The sequence below is a fragment of the Ictalurus furcatus genome, chromosome 9, assembly GCF_023375685.1.
Source record: "Ictalurus furcatus strain D&B chromosome 9, Billie_1.0, whole genome shotgun sequence".
NCBI classification, from domain to species: Eukaryota; Metazoa; Chordata; class Actinopteri; order Siluriformes; family Ictaluridae; genus Ictalurus; species Ictalurus furcatus.
The window spans coordinates 1,162,286-1,180,784 of record NC_071263.1 but is presented as its reverse complement, the minus strand read 5'-3'; the positions used below and the strand labels follow the sequence as shown (position 1 = coordinate 1,180,784).

At 41.8% G+C, this 18,499-nt stretch overlaps 1 protein-coding gene across 3 annotated transcripts in view; it reads left to right on the top strand.

The window, feature by feature from the left end:
• Positions 1-2,027: 2,027 nt before the first annotated feature.
• The window catches only part of clmna (calmin a), a 28,067-nt gene continuing 11,595 nt past the window's right edge, over positions 2,028-18,499 (top strand). For all 3 annotated transcript variants that reach the window (XM_053632237.1, XM_053632236.1, XM_053632235.1), the window contains exons 1-2: positions 2,028-2,411; positions 18,221-18,282. In XM_053632237.1, the coding sequence (XP_053488212.1) occupies positions 2,327-2,411; positions 18,221-18,282 (147 nt within the window). In that variant the 5' untranslated portion in view covers positions 2,028-2,326. The remainder of the gene's footprint in view (positions 2,412-18,220; positions 18,283-18,499) is intronic.

The following is an 18,499-nucleotide window of genomic DNA, read 5'->3' as shown; positions in this document are numbered from 1 at the left end:
GCGTAAGGGGTTATATTATGATTGATGCCATTTCTTTAACCGTAACAGTGGAATTGAAAATCGAATTTATACACTCCCCCCCCCCCCTTCACCTCAACATTTAGTGTCTATAGTTTTGCTTAGTTAGCTTAGAAGGCTGACATAGCTAACAAGTAAGGAATGCTCACAGCCATTTGATTAGCATTGTGCAAACTGCATGACAAAATGGAGCTGTTCAGTGTCTCACACAGATTTGTTTATGTGCTTTCTGACTCTGTATGGCACTGTTATGTTTGTATAAAAACAAAAAAGACAAAAGGGTGTCAAAGAGAGAAAAACAAAATGGCTGTAGCTCCATTTTGAAGCCATAACAATGTTATTGTTTATATAGCTTTGCTAGCGTAGCAGCCAAGAGACTCAGAACTGTAGCCCCAAGCTGTGACACACAACTGGACTTTAGAAGTGATTCAGATGAAATTAATCTGTATGCATATTTATTCTGCTATTGAAACTTTGAAATACAGAGGTGAGTGTGTACAATGCTAAACTAGTCTCTAAAAGCGTCTATTACTGGCTAGCTGTAAAAATAAATAAATAAATAAATAAAAAGTTAGCTTCAGGCACCAAACATGGCTTTGTTGATTGACAATAACTGGTGTGAGGAAAAACTGAGTATGTTTAATCATTGTATCTGGGCCGAACTTTTGTTTTTTGATACTTGTTGCTTTGTTGTTGTTGTTGTTTTTTGTTTTTTTTTAAACTTGTAGATGTTAGATCAGGAATGTATGATATATTTCAGATAAGATGTTTATATAGATGCTATTCAAAACCGTCGAATACATTTGGACGGAAAAATAAAAATAAAAAAAATCCCCAAAACAAACCTTTGTCAACTTTGATCCAGAAAAGGCAGAAACAACAATAAGAGAAAACTTTGGAAATTCACATGGAAGTGAAGATCTAAAATAGTACTGAAGGACCAGCTCGTAGACATCTGAAACAAATAAACCGAGTTAAAGGTCAGGGGGAAAAAACGTCTCCTTGGCATCTGGCTGTTCACAATCCCTTTTACAGATCAAGGCCATTTTTCCATCCCACTGTGGTTAAAAATACCCTAAGGAAGCGGTAATCTCGCCAATCTGGCAACATTATAAAGCAGGTCTACACGGCAGGTCCCATATTCAAAGCTTTTACAATCCTTCAGGGATACTGCAGTGGGCCGGGTTGCCATGTTCTGTACTTTAACTGATAATTGGCCTATTTAAAAGAAAAACTGGACAAGTAGATGTTTTTTCTTCGTAAGATAAATGTTATCATATTATATATATTATCTATATATAATGTTTATTTATCTATTATTTTAAAATCATATCATACAATACATATGTTCATGATATATTTGATTTAGTCCTGATGCTTCCTTCACAGGGTTTTTCGCCTGACATGCTAAAGTGAACGCTGGGTTAAAGTCAGAAATGTAAGGATTAAAATTAGTTATGATTTCTAAATCTCAATAAAAGGTGCGATAGTCGATTTTTTAAAATTTTATTTTATTCCTTACTTGTACAAATAACTCTGTAGATATATGTAGGACATGACACAAAAAAAAAACCCCAACAACAATAAAACCTCCCCCAGTGTCGCCGATGCGACCGTGGCCTTAGCAGAAGTGCATTAAGTCGCTGAGAAAAACCTGTTTGGAAACAAACTTCTGGTCTGGAAGGTTGTTTGTGTTTGGATGTGCCTACTGTCTGCGGGCCATCGTAGAACCTGGGTTTAACATGGGAGAAACGTTGAACCCACTTAACTGTTATAGATCTAATCTTTTAACAAACAAATAAATAACGGTGCATTAATTTACCTAATGCACCTTTAAGGAACCATAAAGGTGAAAAACAAGATATAGGTTACAGGAATGTTCGAGATGAATTAAGAGGGTTTAGATTGGTACTTGGCAACCTTGATCGTTATACTCTGGCAACCCGGGTTTGTAGGCGTGCATGGAGAATGACGGGAAATCTGACCCAGGTGCTGCTACCATTGCACTGCATTTCACACACACACATACACACACACACACGGAGAGAGAGAGAGAGAGAGAGTGTAGGAGGAGTAGTAATAGTGCTGCTGCAGGAAAGTCGGTGCACCTTCATCATCATCATCACCACCACCACCATCATCATCATGCGCGAGCCGGAGTCAGAAACAGCAGCAGCAGATGTTCCTCTCCTCTAGACTGGAGGATTTTCGCACAGCTGCACGCATGGGCACCGAGAGGCTCCGAGGAATATTTTAAAGGGAAAAGAGTTTTCCCCCGCACCAGGTGGAGAGGAGCTGCTCTGCCATCATGGCCGGCCAGGAGTGGACCGACTGGTTCGAGCGGGAGGAACTGATCGGGCAGATCAGCGACATCCGAGTGCAAAACCTCCAAGGTAAGTGTTCTGCACTCCTCCTCCATCATCATCATCATCATTATCATCATCATCATCATCATTATGGACCTGCGCTAAACAGAAAAGCATGCACAAACTTCAAAGTTGCCTGAAACTACCGGTTCTGCTACAAACCCAAACATCACCGCGGGAATGTTTCCGTTTCGTTTCTCACCAAAAAACAAAACAAATATCCACAAGTTGCTGCAAGGCGTGCAAGCCTATCTCCAGGTCTGAGTCATACTAAAACATACAAAACAACAGTTTTAGCAGCTCAGACTTGATGAAGGAGCTCTGCGTAATTCATCCCGCAGTGTTTTCACGCAGGACTGCGCGATATTATCGTTACCGCGATATTCCAATACATGCTTCCGATATCTCCACGATATCTCTATACCGCGCCTGCTTTATTTACGTGTCGTCTCCTCTGCAGTCTGACAATCAAATCAATTCCTAGCTAATTATGTTGTTACACACATTCATGGTCAGAAGGTTGATATAGGAAGTTGCGCAAGAGCGAGAGCGCAGTTCTACGGGATATCGGCGCGACGCGAGCCACGGGTGTAAAGGTACGTTCACACATACAGCGACAAAGCGACCGGAGACCAATGAGAGCCGGTGACTAGGTGTGGGCGTGTCCAGTGACACGAAAAAGTCGAGAAAAGTTATGCAAATTTGAAGCGCATTGGTGCGGCGACTACCGATGAGAGTGAAGACAGTAGAGCGCACGTGATCCGTGATTCGCCATGCCGCCTGCGAATTGTTTCATGGGCCCCGACGGTCTGTCCGCGACGCTGCTTCTCCTTCATCTCGTAGGATATGATTCATATAGTGAATTTTATACGCGAACGCTCTCCCTCCCGAGTGTTTCATTTTAGCGTCAAGAACACAGATTTGTTGTGAAAAGTGGAATGCTATTTGCGCCACCCACTGATAAATGTTACTCTGGCAACCAGTATTTGTAAATGATTCTTCAAACGATATGCTTGCGTTTATAAACGACACCTGAAACGATACACTTACATTTCTAAACAACTCTTAACTGATACTTGCACTTAAAAATGACTCAGTAAGTGATGCACTTACAGCTGTAAACTGTTCTTGAAATTGCATATTCATTTATCAACGACTCCTCAAATGGTTCACTTACATATACTTACTCAAATGATACCCTTACATTTGAAAATGACTCCTCAAATGATACACATACATTTGTGAATGACTCCTCAAATGATGCACGTACATTTGAAAACGACTCCTCAAACGGAACACGTACATTTCTAAATGACTCCTCAAATGATGCACGTACATTTTCTAAATGACTCCTCAAATGATGCACGTACATTTTCTAAACGACTCCTCAAATGATACACGTACATTTGAAAATGACTCCTCAAACGGTACACGGACATTTTCTAAACGACTCCTCAAATGATGCACGGACATTTTCTAAACGACTCCTCAAATGATGCAAGGACATTTTATCCTATGAGAAGTTGCAGCTTCTTCTGGAACATCACCGGTGTCTTTTTGGTAACCATAGCAACACGACAGCTAGTGACTGATGAACGAGGTTAATCCTGTTATTTTCAACTCCCATTAAAGACAACGTACATTTATATAATATTTGTAGCGTAATGTTGAACATTTTTATGCATTATTTCCTCTTCTCCCCTATATATATATATATACACACACACACATATGTATAGATCTATATTTTACACAGTCGCACATGCTTACTGAGAGTTCATCTGACACTGTAGATATTGTACAGATCCATGTTATTTTTTTATTGATCGGTTATTAGTTTTGCTCCGTGGTGGTGTTTAATTAAATTTGAGTTGTTCTGAGATCGTGGGATATGAGAGAAGTTTCCACAGGTGGAAATGAATCACGGGGATTTTACAGTAAAGCTGTCCGTCTGCTGTGGCTTTGCTCCGTCTGGCCTTCAGCGCTGTCACGGGCTCTGTTCTTTGGTGCGTAAACAAATATACAAGTCTAAAATCGGTCGTTCTTTTCTCATGAGCCTCACATGTTCGATCTCGCGTGTTTCGTTAACACTCACGCTATTGACTTGACCTCTCCGGTGACGAATTTCGGTCCGGATCAACTCGCGTAATCACTGCGGGGGTTAATCCGACACTGTTCAGCGTGTTAATTCAGGGGATTTCGCTTTGTGTGTCAGTTTGGCGTGTGCTTATTATCGGTTATACGATACGTAACAACGTTGTTCTCATGGAATTACTTTTTAAAACATCGCTACTACGCCGATCTTCTGTTTGGTAGGAGACAGACTTGGGTTTGTGAGATGAAGTCTGCCTCGTTCTGAAGGCATTGTTGATTTTACCTCTGTATATTTACCTCAAACCAGCGAACTACTGTATAGTCAGTGTTATTGAATTAACAATCGAATATTCCTCTTTGTTGTTTAATCTAAGGCAAATACTTCTGAGTGTGTGTGTTTGTGTGTGTGTGTGTATGTGTGAAAAACCCAAGAGATCAGCAGTTTCTTAAATACTCAAACCTGCCTCAACAACCGTTACAGTCACTGAGATCAGACTCCCCTCCCCCTCCCCTCCCCCCATCTGATGGAAAAAGGCTTATTCCTGTGAGAAAATCTGAAAAAAAAAAAATGAAGCTGTGCGTGTGTGTGTGTGTGTGTGTGTGTGTGTGTGTGTTGATACGGATCTTAAATGTGAAAATTAAACCTTTCGAGCTGTTTCCACTACAAGAACTGACTTGCACAAGTCTCCGTTTATCTTCACGACAAAGATAAGACGGAAAACGCGCCACTCTTTGGACTGCTCGGTTCTCTCTCCTCCGACTTCCGCGCTTCCTGTCGTGACGAACTGCCGTTTCAGTCCCTGCTGTGAATCTGTGAGGTGGTGTTGAAAAGCGTGTTGCTGTGGTTAAACATCTTTCTGTACCTTTCTGTCTGGATTTCCTCAAGAGGATCCTCGTCAAAAAGCGTTCCCTTTCGGATTGTTCCGTTAGCGAAACAGCGTTAAAGCGGGCCGGAGAGCTGTTTATTAAATCGCTGCGGTTTGAGATGCTGTTTAAGGGTCACTAGTGCCTCAGTGTTCTCCACGTCAGAGCTTACGATGAAACTAGGTGTTAGTTTGCGTCATGAATCGGCGTGATCCGGTCTCGCGCACAAAAAGTAAGCTCGCGTAAACCGAAACGTTCTTCATGACGTTTTGTTTACGCTCAAGGCGTCTCATTGCTCAGTACTCCAGTTCTTTTGGTTAATGTTTGTGAGACGCCTCTGATCGATTTCCCGCCTCTTCTCAGCTTCAAAATGGCTTGCTTTTCTCCCATACGCAGCTCTCTGATCTTCGTGTCGGTTTATCTTTTTTAAGCGATAAACGCGGTCGTCGCAGGTGAAACTGAAGGCTAAAACCAAGACTAGATATTCAGAGCCAGTTATTGTTTAAACAGTCGATCTAACAGGACACGCCCGGGTAACAAGAAACACCTGTCGGTCATGCGTTCCGATAATCAAACCTTTTTTTTATTATTGTGTCCTGTAATTTATATCTGTGATTGTAGCCAGCTTGTTGGCTTGGTTATTGAGAGAGCTAGTTAGCAAGCTAGCTAGTCCATAGTGTAACCTGATCTCGTGAATGTAGATTTGATGCTAGATGTGTGAAACCCACTAGCCAAGTGGACTGATTGAAATCTGACTACTACAGCATTCTACTCTAGTGGTTAATTTGTCTTCCATGTTATCCCAGTCGATGCTCCCCGATTGATTTGCTTAATGTTAGCTTGTGTGTGTGTGTGTGTGTGTGTGTGTGTGTGTGTGTGTGAAGACGCAGCAAGGAAACGCACTCATCATTGAGCTCTAATTGAAACTGCAACTTCCTCCTCGATCACTGTCGAGAGTTCCACCACCTCTTATCTCTAGAATTGATGTAAACGTGGTGTTTAAAAGTCGTACCACGAGGTTCGCCTGTTTTCCTCTAGACATCCTTTCAGGATTGTCGCATTAATCACCTTGACTTCCTCGACTGCTTCCAAAGTGGCCTGGATGACGAAATTCCTGCCTGGGAATGTATCTAAAAGCTGTTGAGTCCAGTCGAAGGTGAAGGTAGAAATGGGAAACCCCAGGTTGTTGTCATGGTGACGGCAGGATCGGAACTTGTCACACTGTTGATTTTAGTTACGGGCGGTCATGAACGTCTGTTACGAGACCCAGACACGAAGATGGAAGCTTTTCCGTCGAAGAGTGTGACATCTGCTCGAGCGTTCAGATGTGAGTGCCGGGACGGGAACGCGGCAGTAGAACAGAGAGGCTCGGTCGCACTCGACTGTTTTTGGACGGCGAATTGTCAAGCTAGATGAGTTTTCATACAAAGTGGGATGGGAAATATTCTTGTAAGGACCTACTATTGACATAACTGTTAATACTACATGACACCCAGAATCTTAACCTTAACCTGGTTTTTTTTTTTTTGTTTTTTTTTTGTCCTGCCTGTTTTTAAAACCGTTTGACCTTACAAGGTCGAAACTGTCCGATATTACTATGTTTGTGGGGACATATAAAGCATTCACACATTCCTACCATGTTTATTGTTTAAACTGGTTTTCCTGTTTAAACCTTAAATGTCAGATATTCCAATACTTGTGGGGACATTTGGTCCCTACCATGATGTACATAGGATGTCCCCCACACGCATATTTTGGCTTGCTTTATTATTTATTTATTTATTTATAAACAAAAACAGGTTTTATTTGTGGGGACCAGCTACAGGATTGTCGCCACAAGGAAAACCTGTTTTTGTTTCTTAGAATAATCCAAAACGAAACGAAAACTAAACAAACCAAAAAAACCCTACATGAGCCGAAAGGTGTGTGTGTGTGTTGGCAAATAAAAAAAAAAATCGGGTCTTGCTTTCCTTGTGGGGACTTGTGGTCCCCTCTAAGACATAAAAACAGGGCCCCCTGAAACACACGGCTTTTTGCTGTGTGTTTTCTTGTGAGGCCCAGCCAATTGTCCGCAGCAGGATAAAAACGTCAGATATTCCTATCCTTGTGGGGACATTTGTATACCCCCCCCCCCCCCACACACACACACACATACACATATACACACGCAAACTGCCCCTTTTGGAATGTCGTATTCCAGAACGGGGGAGTTTTTCAAAAGCCATGTTGTAGTGAATGTAGGTCGCATTGTTCCAGATTCCGGACCGTAGATTTGGACGAAGCCTTCCACCCTCTTCCCTCCGCTCTCCTCTTTTTACTCCATCAATACTGCGCTGTGCTGCACTCCTCACACTCCAGCGTCCACTTCACACTGAGCAAAGTCAGTTACCTTTCCCGTCTTCGCCCTGAAGCGTGCCGCGATTGTTTAAACGTTGTGAAACCGGCGCCAGACTGCAGAACTGTCGAGTCACCCGTGTTGTTTTAGACGGGATCAACAACACACTATTAGCCCTTTGTGGAAAATAATCTATTATCTAATCCAGTGCTTCTAGGAAGCCCGCAGCCGTCTCCGGAGAACGCTGTTTAATTGCTCTTCCTGCTGAGATGCGATGTAAACCCCCCCCAGAGCTGCGCTGGTGCACGTTGCACTTTATCATTTCGATCATGAACAGTGCTGTACATCATTACTGGAGAATCTGTTGAATATTTACACACAAAAAAAAAAAACCTCAAAACAAAACCACGAAAGCTGTTGCTGTTGTGTTGCTGTATCGGTGTTCGGAAACCGCCTTAAGGAAAGCTCCTTTAAATATGGTTCTGGTGCTAATTTGTTGGTTGGTGTTGTATTTTCCTTCTTCCCTGTGAGAGGTTAGCGGTTGTGTTGCGCACCGAGCTGATGTCACAAAGGGACATTGTTTGCACAGTTACAGTTGTGTTCAGTAGGAGAGAAAAAAGGAAAAAGAGCTTCTTTTCTCACTCAAGATTTTGTAGCTACGTTCAGCTTCATATTAATGAGGAAACCGCACAATGTAGAAGATGGAGACGTCGCGCTCAAACTTCTTGAATGCGTTGCAGCTAAACGTCGCAGAGTTACGTCGACTTACAGCATAGACTCGACTCGGCTTTCTCTGCGTCTGTATTTACTAACAGAATTTCGCTTCCGTAAAGGCAGAGTGGGCGGGGCTAAACCTGGTCCAATATTGCTTAGGCTTTACCTTCACCGGTTTCGTCAAAACTAAGAGTACACGCTTGGACGCTGACCTCGGATCTGAGCACCGAATCTGATTCTGCTGACTAAAATTTCACGTTGTCTTCACATAAACGCCACTTTTTGATTTCATCTTTAGGGAAGGAGTCTCCAGTGTCCGCGCTTTGTAACGGTCAGTAAGTTTTCCAACTTGGGAACGTCTTCGGAATGGACGTTCCAGGACCTTTAAAAAATAGCTATAAACGGATAAAAAGCTTGCCATGTCATTCATTAGTAAATTAAACATTGTAACTATTGACAAGTTGCTGTTGTATAAGAAGAAATAAAATGCTTTGGATGTGATGTTTTATAGGAAAATAATCAACGTTGTGGATTATTTCCTATAACAGCAAGCCCCCCCAAGTGTTTCATTCTTTACACTTGACACACGGGGTCAAAACATCGGCGGAGATGGCACAACATGAGAATAATTTATACTCAAAACCTGAAAGGTTAAGGAAATAAGGTACCGAGAAACAAATCTTGGACTTAATGCGAGAAATTCAGGGTGAGTCTTCGAACCAAGAGGCGATATAAACAGACAAGCTAATGAAAGGCTTGACACAGGACAGGTGAACACATTAGGGTAATCGCACAATGACTTGCCTTCTAAGTGTTAACATGTAGGATGGAATGACTTCGTTTTCCACCTCGGCACGTTCACGGAAATGGCGAGTACTACCTCGAGTCGACGAGTTGGAATTTCAAGTGAAGGGTGTGTGTTCTTTGGCTTTTATTGGTTGAAGGTGGGGAATTACAAGTTGCACCCTCGAGTCGATCGCCGAATTAGTGAGGGGGGGGGGGGGGAGTCGTCACTGACTTATAGTGGAAGATTCCAGACACGAAATAAATGTCTAAGTCATTAGTACAGCACTGACCATTCTGACCACTGACATGAATGAGTTGAGTTAAAAAAAGGTCCGTTTTGATTTCTGTAGCAGGACCATTAGTCTGTCTGTCTATATATTTATGCATAATGCGTATGAAAACCTTTTATGCCTGAGCTCTTATATAGTCTGTTTTGTGTAACTGCATCATCATCATCATCAGAAAATCCCAGTGTCTGTGAAGTGGGAGTGCTGTCTATATATCTAGTTCTCACAACTGCATACGGATGTGGATATGCATATGAAAACCCCTGCAACCAAGCTCTTATATAAACTGTGTGAGAGAGAGAGAGAGAGAGAGAGAGAGACTGTAGTAAGCAGAGTGTTTCTCTCCTCATGCTCTCTCTCTGCCAGTTTATCTTTAACATCCACCTCCGCACCGATGCAGGCATGAATTCACGCTAACATTTACAGACCGATGTCTTCTGTTGTTCTTTAACATTTTTTGTTTATGTAACTCGTACACCATGCTGACACGGCTGCCATTTCTACATCTTGCTGGATTTAATGCAGTAACACAGAAACTGTGGTGTGGTCCTGCTTATTGACTGTCTGATAATATCATTTGAAGCTAATGTGTGTGTGTGTGTGTGTGTGTGTGTGTGTGTGTGTGTGGGTGGGTGGGTGTGTGTGTGTGAGAGAGAGAGAGTTATTGGCACCCTGACCCAGTGGAACGCTTTATCTATACCAAAGAAAAATCATTCTCATGGGGGCTCCTTTTTAAAATAATAATAATAATTTCTCTCGAAAGATCTGTATATGTGGCGGCATTGCTGACACCCTTAAGGATTATTTAAATGATCGATTCTTGAAAAATGATTTCAGTCCTCGGAGTCTCTAGGAACTCTGTTGTTGTCGGTAACCATGTTCTGTTTCCACGGGGTATTAATATGAGGTTGCACACAAGTGAAATAGCTTCGTCATCCATTACCATGGGGAAAAACAAAGAACTTTTCAATACAAAAGAGAAAGACGGTTGTTGATTTGAACAAATCAGGGAACGGATATAATGGGTATATGTTCTGGTGGTGGATCATTTGGGTTTTCTTGGTGCTGTCGTTGAGGCTGGTGGATCAGGGGCTCTTATGAAGATTGCTATTTCAGCCCAAAACTTGGTTACATCTGCCAAGAGGTTCTGATTGGCCGTAAATGGACCGTTCTCCATTATGATAAGCCGAACAATACTTCCAAACCAACTCGGAAATGGTTAGAGAGACGCACGGTTTTGCAATGACTCATTCTCCAGTATTTGAACCATACAGAAAATCTGTGGTGTGAATTGAACTGGCAGGTCCACATGCCCAAACCTAAGAATATAAAAGAGCTTCAAATGTTTTGCATGGAGGAGTGAACCAAGACATTACAAAAGAGTCTGAGGGCTGTTCTTCTCGCCAGGGCAGGTGTGTTTAAAATATATACACACACTTTTTTTTTTTCCTCCATGAAGGGTGCCAATACTTCTGGAGGTGTGTGATGATGGCTGTACATACTGTAGTTGCATAATCTTTCAGAACAACGTAAGAAGCCTTTCTGGTAAATGAACTCATTCAGAAGTGCATGTTAAAATGTCTTGCGTCATTCATTTGTAAACCTGTAAAGTCAGTGTGATGTTCGAGGTGCTGAGGTAAGCGTAATTTTCCGGCATGTGAGGACATCGTGAAGCAGTTTTATTAGATGCAGGTGTTTCTACCGGCTGGAGAAATGCTGCTGAATAAGGCAAAGCTCGCACACTGGAGTGTTTTTCCTCCCTCCGTTTGTTCTTCACTCGGTCTTCCATCTTCTGGTTATGAATTAAAAGGCCTGTAAAGCTGATTTAATTGATTATCCCCTTTAAGAGATTGTACTTCACAGTTTAATACCATGATCTCTCGCTCGCTTAGTGCTGTATATTATTGCTAGACAATTTATTCAAATTTTGAAGTCTCACAGAACAAAGCAAGAAGAAAAAAAAATTGACGTTCGGATGGGCGTGGCCAATTTTATTTTTCCTTTTTTCAGTCTTTCTTGCGTTCTTTCTTTCTTGAGGACAACACACATTAATACATGTTATTTTTTATGATGTGGTTAAGAAAAAGAGCCACTAGGACCAAAAATAAATCGATGTGTTTTAATGTTACACAGGTAAAACAGGTTAAAAACACGCCGCCACACACGATACAATCTCGACACTAATCGACGTGCGCGTGATGGTAACGTGCTGTGACTGAAAGCAGGACACACGTGTGTAAATCCGTGTCCAAAAGGATCCAGAAATCGTTGTCGAAGTCCGTAGTTGGGGTGGAAACGAAGGCAGAGATAACATCACTTGAGAATAATTTATAATCAAAACATGAAAACAAAAGCGAGGGTCAAAACCAGGGAAGGTGGAGGCAGGACATAAGATACAGAGAAACACGTCTTGGACTCGATGCTCGAAATGCATGACAAGACTTCGCAACAAGAGGGCATAAACGGACAGACTAATCAAAGGCGTAACACAGAACAGGTGAACACAGTAAGGTAATCATACAATGACGGGACTAGTGTGAAGACAGACAAAAACAAAAGCACGTGATGTGAACTCAAAACAAAACAACCTGAAGGCAGTGTTCATCGCATTTGGAAACGTTCCGTGTGCTCAGAGATGGAATTTGTGCCAGTTGACAGCAACAGAACTTAACAACGAGGGCTAAGAATCAGACTTTATGTTCCGGGACGTGATTGACTCAGATCTAGACGCTAATCTTCTGTCAACCATGCAACACCACAGACACCCATGTTAGCACAGATGGTGAACATCTGACTAGCATTGCTGCTTGCTAGTTGCTATCACAGTGACTGTAGCGTGAGATGACTCGGCATTTTCCGTTTGATAATAGCTGGGCATGGTAGGCGAGTCAACAAATAAGGATTAATACTGATTGATCATAAACATTTGATGAGGGAATCATCATACACCACTTATCAAAATGAATCATGTTTTAATGTTGTATTTCCTTAAACAAACTGTGCTCACAGTAGACATTATGGCCATTTAGATATGACCACAGAAGACAGCACATGAGTAATTACTGTTTACAACATTTTTTTTGTCTTATACCAATAGTGGCAAAGCGTCGGAGAATAAATAGTGTCTATATGTTTGAGCAAATTAATGAGAAAATGGTTTTTGTCCTTCAATTGATTAAAAATAGCTTAACAAACACTCCGTGGAATCAGTGTGTCTCTTTCTTTTGCTCTTGCGCCGACACACATTTGCACGCACTTAATTTATCTTCCTTGTCCTCTTTTGAGCGGTCGAGAACATCCACTCGGCTCTTCCACTAGCACTCGGCCCGCTCTGTGCTGAGACGTTGCAGCTGGAGGGCTTCTTTGTGATTTTCTCTTTCCTAAAGATGGGATCAAGTGTCTTTCTGTCGAGTGCCAACTGGGCTTTACTTTCCTGAAAGCACCAGCATATCACCAGATCTGTTGTTTCAGGGTAAGCTATGTACCACCGGGGGTGGTGGTGGTGGGGGGGGCTCATTTGGGTTGGGGGTTGGGGGTTTGAACCCCACCTCCACCCCCTGTGAACGGAGTTTGCGTGTTCACCCTGTGATTTGGAATTTCTTCTTGGTATTCTGGTTTCCTCCCCCAGTCCAAAGATATGCATTGTAAGCTGATTGGCATTTCCAAAATTGTCAAGGGGGGGGGGGGCATGATGGCCTAATGGTTAGCTCATTTGGGTTGTGGGGTTGGGGGTTTGAATCCCACCTCCACCCTGTGTGCGTGGAATTTGCGTGTTCACCCCGTGATTTGGAATTTCTTCTTGGTATTCCGGTTTCCTCCCCCGGTCCAAAGACGATGTGTTGTAAGCTGACTGGCACTTCGAAATTTCTCTATAGTTTGTAAACAGTGGTGTGAATATGTGTGTGATTATGTCCTGCAATGGGTTGGCATCCCGTCCAAGGTGTCCCCCGCCTTCTGCCCCAGGTCCCCTGGGATAGGCTCCGGGCTCCCCTGTAACCCTGTGCAGGATGACTGGTACAGAAAATGGATGAATGAATAAGTACCACCTATATAGAACATCTATACTGTATATGTTTATATAGACAATTAAAGTGTCATGTGATCTCTATAAATTCACCTGTTCCTGGAAACCGCACGGTCTTAGAGGACATATCTAAACAGACAGTATCATGAAGACTGAGTAACAATTAAGGTTTGGTTAAAGTTTAGATTAAGGTGCCATTAAATCCATTAATAAAAATGGAAATAATATGGCAGTGGAATGGAATAGAATAAGTGCCTGGGTAAGGATGTCATTGGTAAGAGAAGCAACCACGAAACCAACGGTAACTCTGAAGAAGTTGGGAGATCCACGTCTCCGATGAGAGAAGCTGTTTACAGGACAACCAAAGCCTGGACACTCTACAAACCTGGGCTTTGTGGAAGAGTGGCAAGTCGCATGAAATCCCTTCAGGAGTTTTCCAAAAGACATGGGGAAAATAGTTTCTCTGGTCTGATGAGAGCAAATCTTGGCCTTGGCGCAGAATGCCACGTTTGGCAGAAACCCAACACTGAGTATCGCCGTCCGCACAGCGAAGCACGGTGGTGGTAGCATCATGTCGAGTTAACCTTGGCTTTTGGCTTGCTTCTTTGACTAATCCCCTCTCTACCCGGTCGCCGACTTTTGCCGGACGGCCAACTGTAATCCGAGTCGTATCGTATTGTCCCGTAATCTTTCCATCTTTGGAAGAATCTCTTCGTATCTTTCCAACTATGTGAGCAAGTCTTCCATTTAGGTCTTTATTATACCAATACGTATTCTTAGTAATTACATCATCCCTCTCTCTCTGTGTGTGTGTGTGTGTGTTTCCTTATTCGTAAATCCTCCACAGAAAAGCCTTAATTTAAAGCAGTGTACATGGGCCAGTGAAAACACTGACATGCTTACAATGGATGGACTGGAACCTTTAAACGCTAACACGTGTCACAGCACCATGACTGTTATTTCTAGTCTTTTGAATAAAGACGCTACAGTGTATGAGGGAACAAGGAGTGCATTTATCATCTTTAGCTCAGTGGGGTCAGGCCCTGTTCATAGGAGCGAAAATAACATTAAGTTCCTCTAGAGGGTAAGTTTAATGGCCGTGCATTTAAATGGAAGTGCGTTTCATATGAGCTTGTTGAACCCCTGAGTCATTCTGCAGACTTTTTTATTTTATTCCCTTTCTGAGCGTGTGGCATGTGGAGGGGGGTGGGGGGGTTGGAGTTATTTTCTTCTAAGTAATCAAGTATAGAAGTGGTGTACGATACGGGTGACACATGAGGACGAAAACACACAGGGGCATGCCTTTATGGGAGAATAATGTTGACGTGGCGTTACTGTTAAGTTTTAACACACTGATGTTGATTATTTTCGTGTGTGTGTTTTGTTACTCTTCTAACACGGTACGTTTCCAACGATTGCACTTTGTATTTTGTAGTTTTTGCACGTTTTATCGTTTAGTGCAGCTATAAAAAGCCGCTCCCTTCACCTCTTACCGTCATGAAGACTTTCCCATGTTAGAAAGCTCTAACACTGGAGACTCCTTCCCCTTCCATAAACACAGGAAACATCACCATATCTACAATTACATGCATTTCTAATCCTGTCCGTGCTTTTCCGGCTGTAACGTTGACCATGAATCACGCTAAATATCGTTGTTTATTATTCCTGTGCTGTGAGACTTCCCCTTGTTTTGTATCTGCTTCAGTAAAATGAGATTATCCCTAAAAAAAAAAAAAAAAAAAAATTTGAATGTTTTCTCTTTGCATTTTTCATGACTGGCAGCAGAGAAAGCCGCGCTCTTAGCATGCATGCATCAGACCATTTGATCCGATCGGATTTTTAAGTATGTGCGTGTAACCTGAGCCGGCTGTTTTCTTTTTCGCGTTGTTCGGAATCTGCGGAGCTAACGAAGCTCTGAGCTCGTACGGCGTCGGCGTGCAGCCTTCGCCCGCCTCAGGAATAGCACAGCGCCGTGCTGAGCTGAGCCTGCGAGAGCTGACGTGCATGCTGTGTGTAGGATTTGTTAGTCTAATCTTGCAAATCATCACAGACCTCACGGCCATGACGGATGGAGGGGATTTAAGCTTGATGCGAAAAAGCCTGCGCACTGTTATTGCTTTTTAGGTCTCGACACAGATTGAAGTGTTTATTTTGCGAATGCTGGAATCGTTGATGTACAACAGGGGTGTTGGAGTAAGATTTGTAAAAGGTCCAGCTACGTAAAATTCCTTGCACGTAGAAGTAAATGACTAACATGACTGAACGGTGACGACAAATAAAATATAAAAAACTTTAATGCTTAACCATGAGCGATTTACTTCACACCTATAATTAAGACACGTCCATTTATTTATAAGAAAATAATCAACGATGGGTGGTTAGGTCCAGCCTGAGGTGAATTTTCCAGATTTTCCTAGAACAGCATGACCGGAAGTGTTTTATTCATCGTATACTTCAGCAATTTGCCAATGATTACCAATTTTATTAAAAAATGACCTGTGATACTTTTTATCCATTTATAGTAATGTTTAATGTTGTGAAGTTCCTGTTATCACTTTGCATTATAGCACCTATAAACATCCATCCAACCATTTTCCGTACCACTTATCCTACACGGGGTCATGGGGAACCTGGAGCCTATCCCAGGGATCTCGGGACACAAGATGGAGGACACCCTGGACGGGGTGCCAACCCGTTGCAGGACACACTCACACACATTCACTACAGAGAATTTTTGGGAGCGCCAATCAGTCTACAACGCATGTCTTTGAACCGGGGGAGGAAACCGGAGTACCCGGAGGAAACCGTGTGAAGAATATGCAAACTCCGTGCACACAGGGCGGAGGCGGGATTCGAGCCCCCAAGTTTTTTAATTTTATTTCTTCAGTTCATTACTTTATCTAAACAACGTAAATGCTTTAAAGGTCTAATTCATGGAACAAGCTGCACCAAGAAATATCCATCTTCAAGTTTAAAAAAAAAAAAAAAGTATAAATTTTTGGGCAATCTTATTAACTTCAAGAGACAGAAGAAAAACGTCTCATCCTTTTAATCAATTTTAAAAACAGTTAACCTTTGGGATATTTCTGATGCAAGTTTCTGTATAAGAGGAATAAGACACTTCTGTAAATGTTGTTGTGGGAAAGTAACTTTAGGGTAGTAACAGTAGCTCCTTACTTTTCCTTGACCTTATAAAAGATTTTGTGAGTTTCCACTCAGATTAGTGTGTGCAGCCTGGTGAACGTGTGCTGTTGTGTGTGTGTGTGTGTGTGTGTGTGTGTGTGTGTGTGTGTGTGTTAGCCTGGCCTCCCTGCTCGTCCGCTCGGTCATTATTCCATCATGTCATTTGCACAGCGCGTATTGATCTCAGCGAATGGAGGCCCTTTGGGGGGTTTTTTTTCCCCCTTGAACTGAAGAATGAATGAATGAATGAAGGAAGCTCCGGCTGAAGTGGCGCTCCCACGAGGATGGGTCCGCGTCCTGTTGAGTTATTTATTTACATGGTCTGAATGCTAATGAGGCGCCTCTGTAGTAGAGCGGGGACAAAACTTAACTTGAGTAGCAGCAACACACTCTATTAAGAAGACGACAGAGTGGACGGTGCCAGAAGGACCGTATAACGTGTCTCGTTCTGTCTGGCCTTCACGGTCACGTTTTTAGTTTCAGCTTTATTTCAGATGGACGCTGAATACACAAGGATACGACCTTTGCTCTCGGTGCTCGACACGCTCCCAAATGCTTGCTACAACACGCTGAACTCTACATGTCTAAAATCAATGCAGTGTTTTCAGCTTTGTAATTCTTGGCATTTGGACCGAAAGTGCAAAATGATAATAAACCAATTGCTAGCGCATGCTAATTATGAGGAATTGTGCTATCATGACTACGTCCTGTTTTCTCGAGGTTCCTTTTTGATTAATACACTTCCTTTTCTGCAATCACATGGCATGGTGAAGGTCATCATCGGAGAGAAGTTAGGCAAAACTATTTAAAGGAAAAAAATTGAAACGCAATCTGTGAAGTTAGCATTTATTTTTTTGTCATTTAAACAAGTTTATATATTCTGAGTATTCTGTTAAATGGTAAAATGTCATTGTTGCCATACGGCAACAACATGCGATAATGGAACTGTGGTATTTGCATTTATGAATTGAAACAGGCCTATATCGCAAATCTAAATCTAATAGTATATTTAAATTAAAGTAAGAAAAACTGTCATTTAGTCAGACATTTTGCAATTGCATCTTTATTTTCTAAATTCTGTGTTTTAAGAGAAAGAATTAAAAAGATTCTTCTCCCAAAACATGTCTGGTTCTAATTTTTGTATGTATTTTGAGCGAGTAAATCCATCCACATACTTTTTACAACTGTAATTCCTTTCTAGAAGATAGAACTTTTACACGTTTAAACCTCTGCAACTTGTACTCTGTAAAATGCATTAACTGGAATCGTAATCTCATACGTTTTGTGTTATTTTTGACTGTATGGTGCCACCATTGCACATTGTTGTCATACGGCAACAATTTACCCCACAAAATTTATTTTCCAACATTTTAAATATACATATTTTTTGTTACTTGAACTAATTCAAATAATATATATATATATATATATATATATATATATATATATATATATATATATATATATATATATATAGACGTAAATCTAATAATCCATGCCGTAGACGGTTAGACTTCATGAAATTTTTGTTTTGTTTTGTTTCTTTCAGTTGAGAGAGAAGTCGTTCAGAAGCGGACCTTCACAAGATGGATGAATCTGCATCTAGAGAAGGTTTGTGCGAGTTAATCTGTTAGCAAGAGATCCTGACCATCCTGATTTTGCAGAGTAAAGGCTACCCTGGCTCACCAAGGAAGGAGATTAGATTGACCTAATGGTGGCTAGCTTGCTAGCCAACCTAGCTCCTGGTTTAGATATATAATCGGTTAAAAAAAAAAATTCACTTAATGTTAGCCAGCTTGCTACTAAACAAGATAGCTGAGGTTTTTTT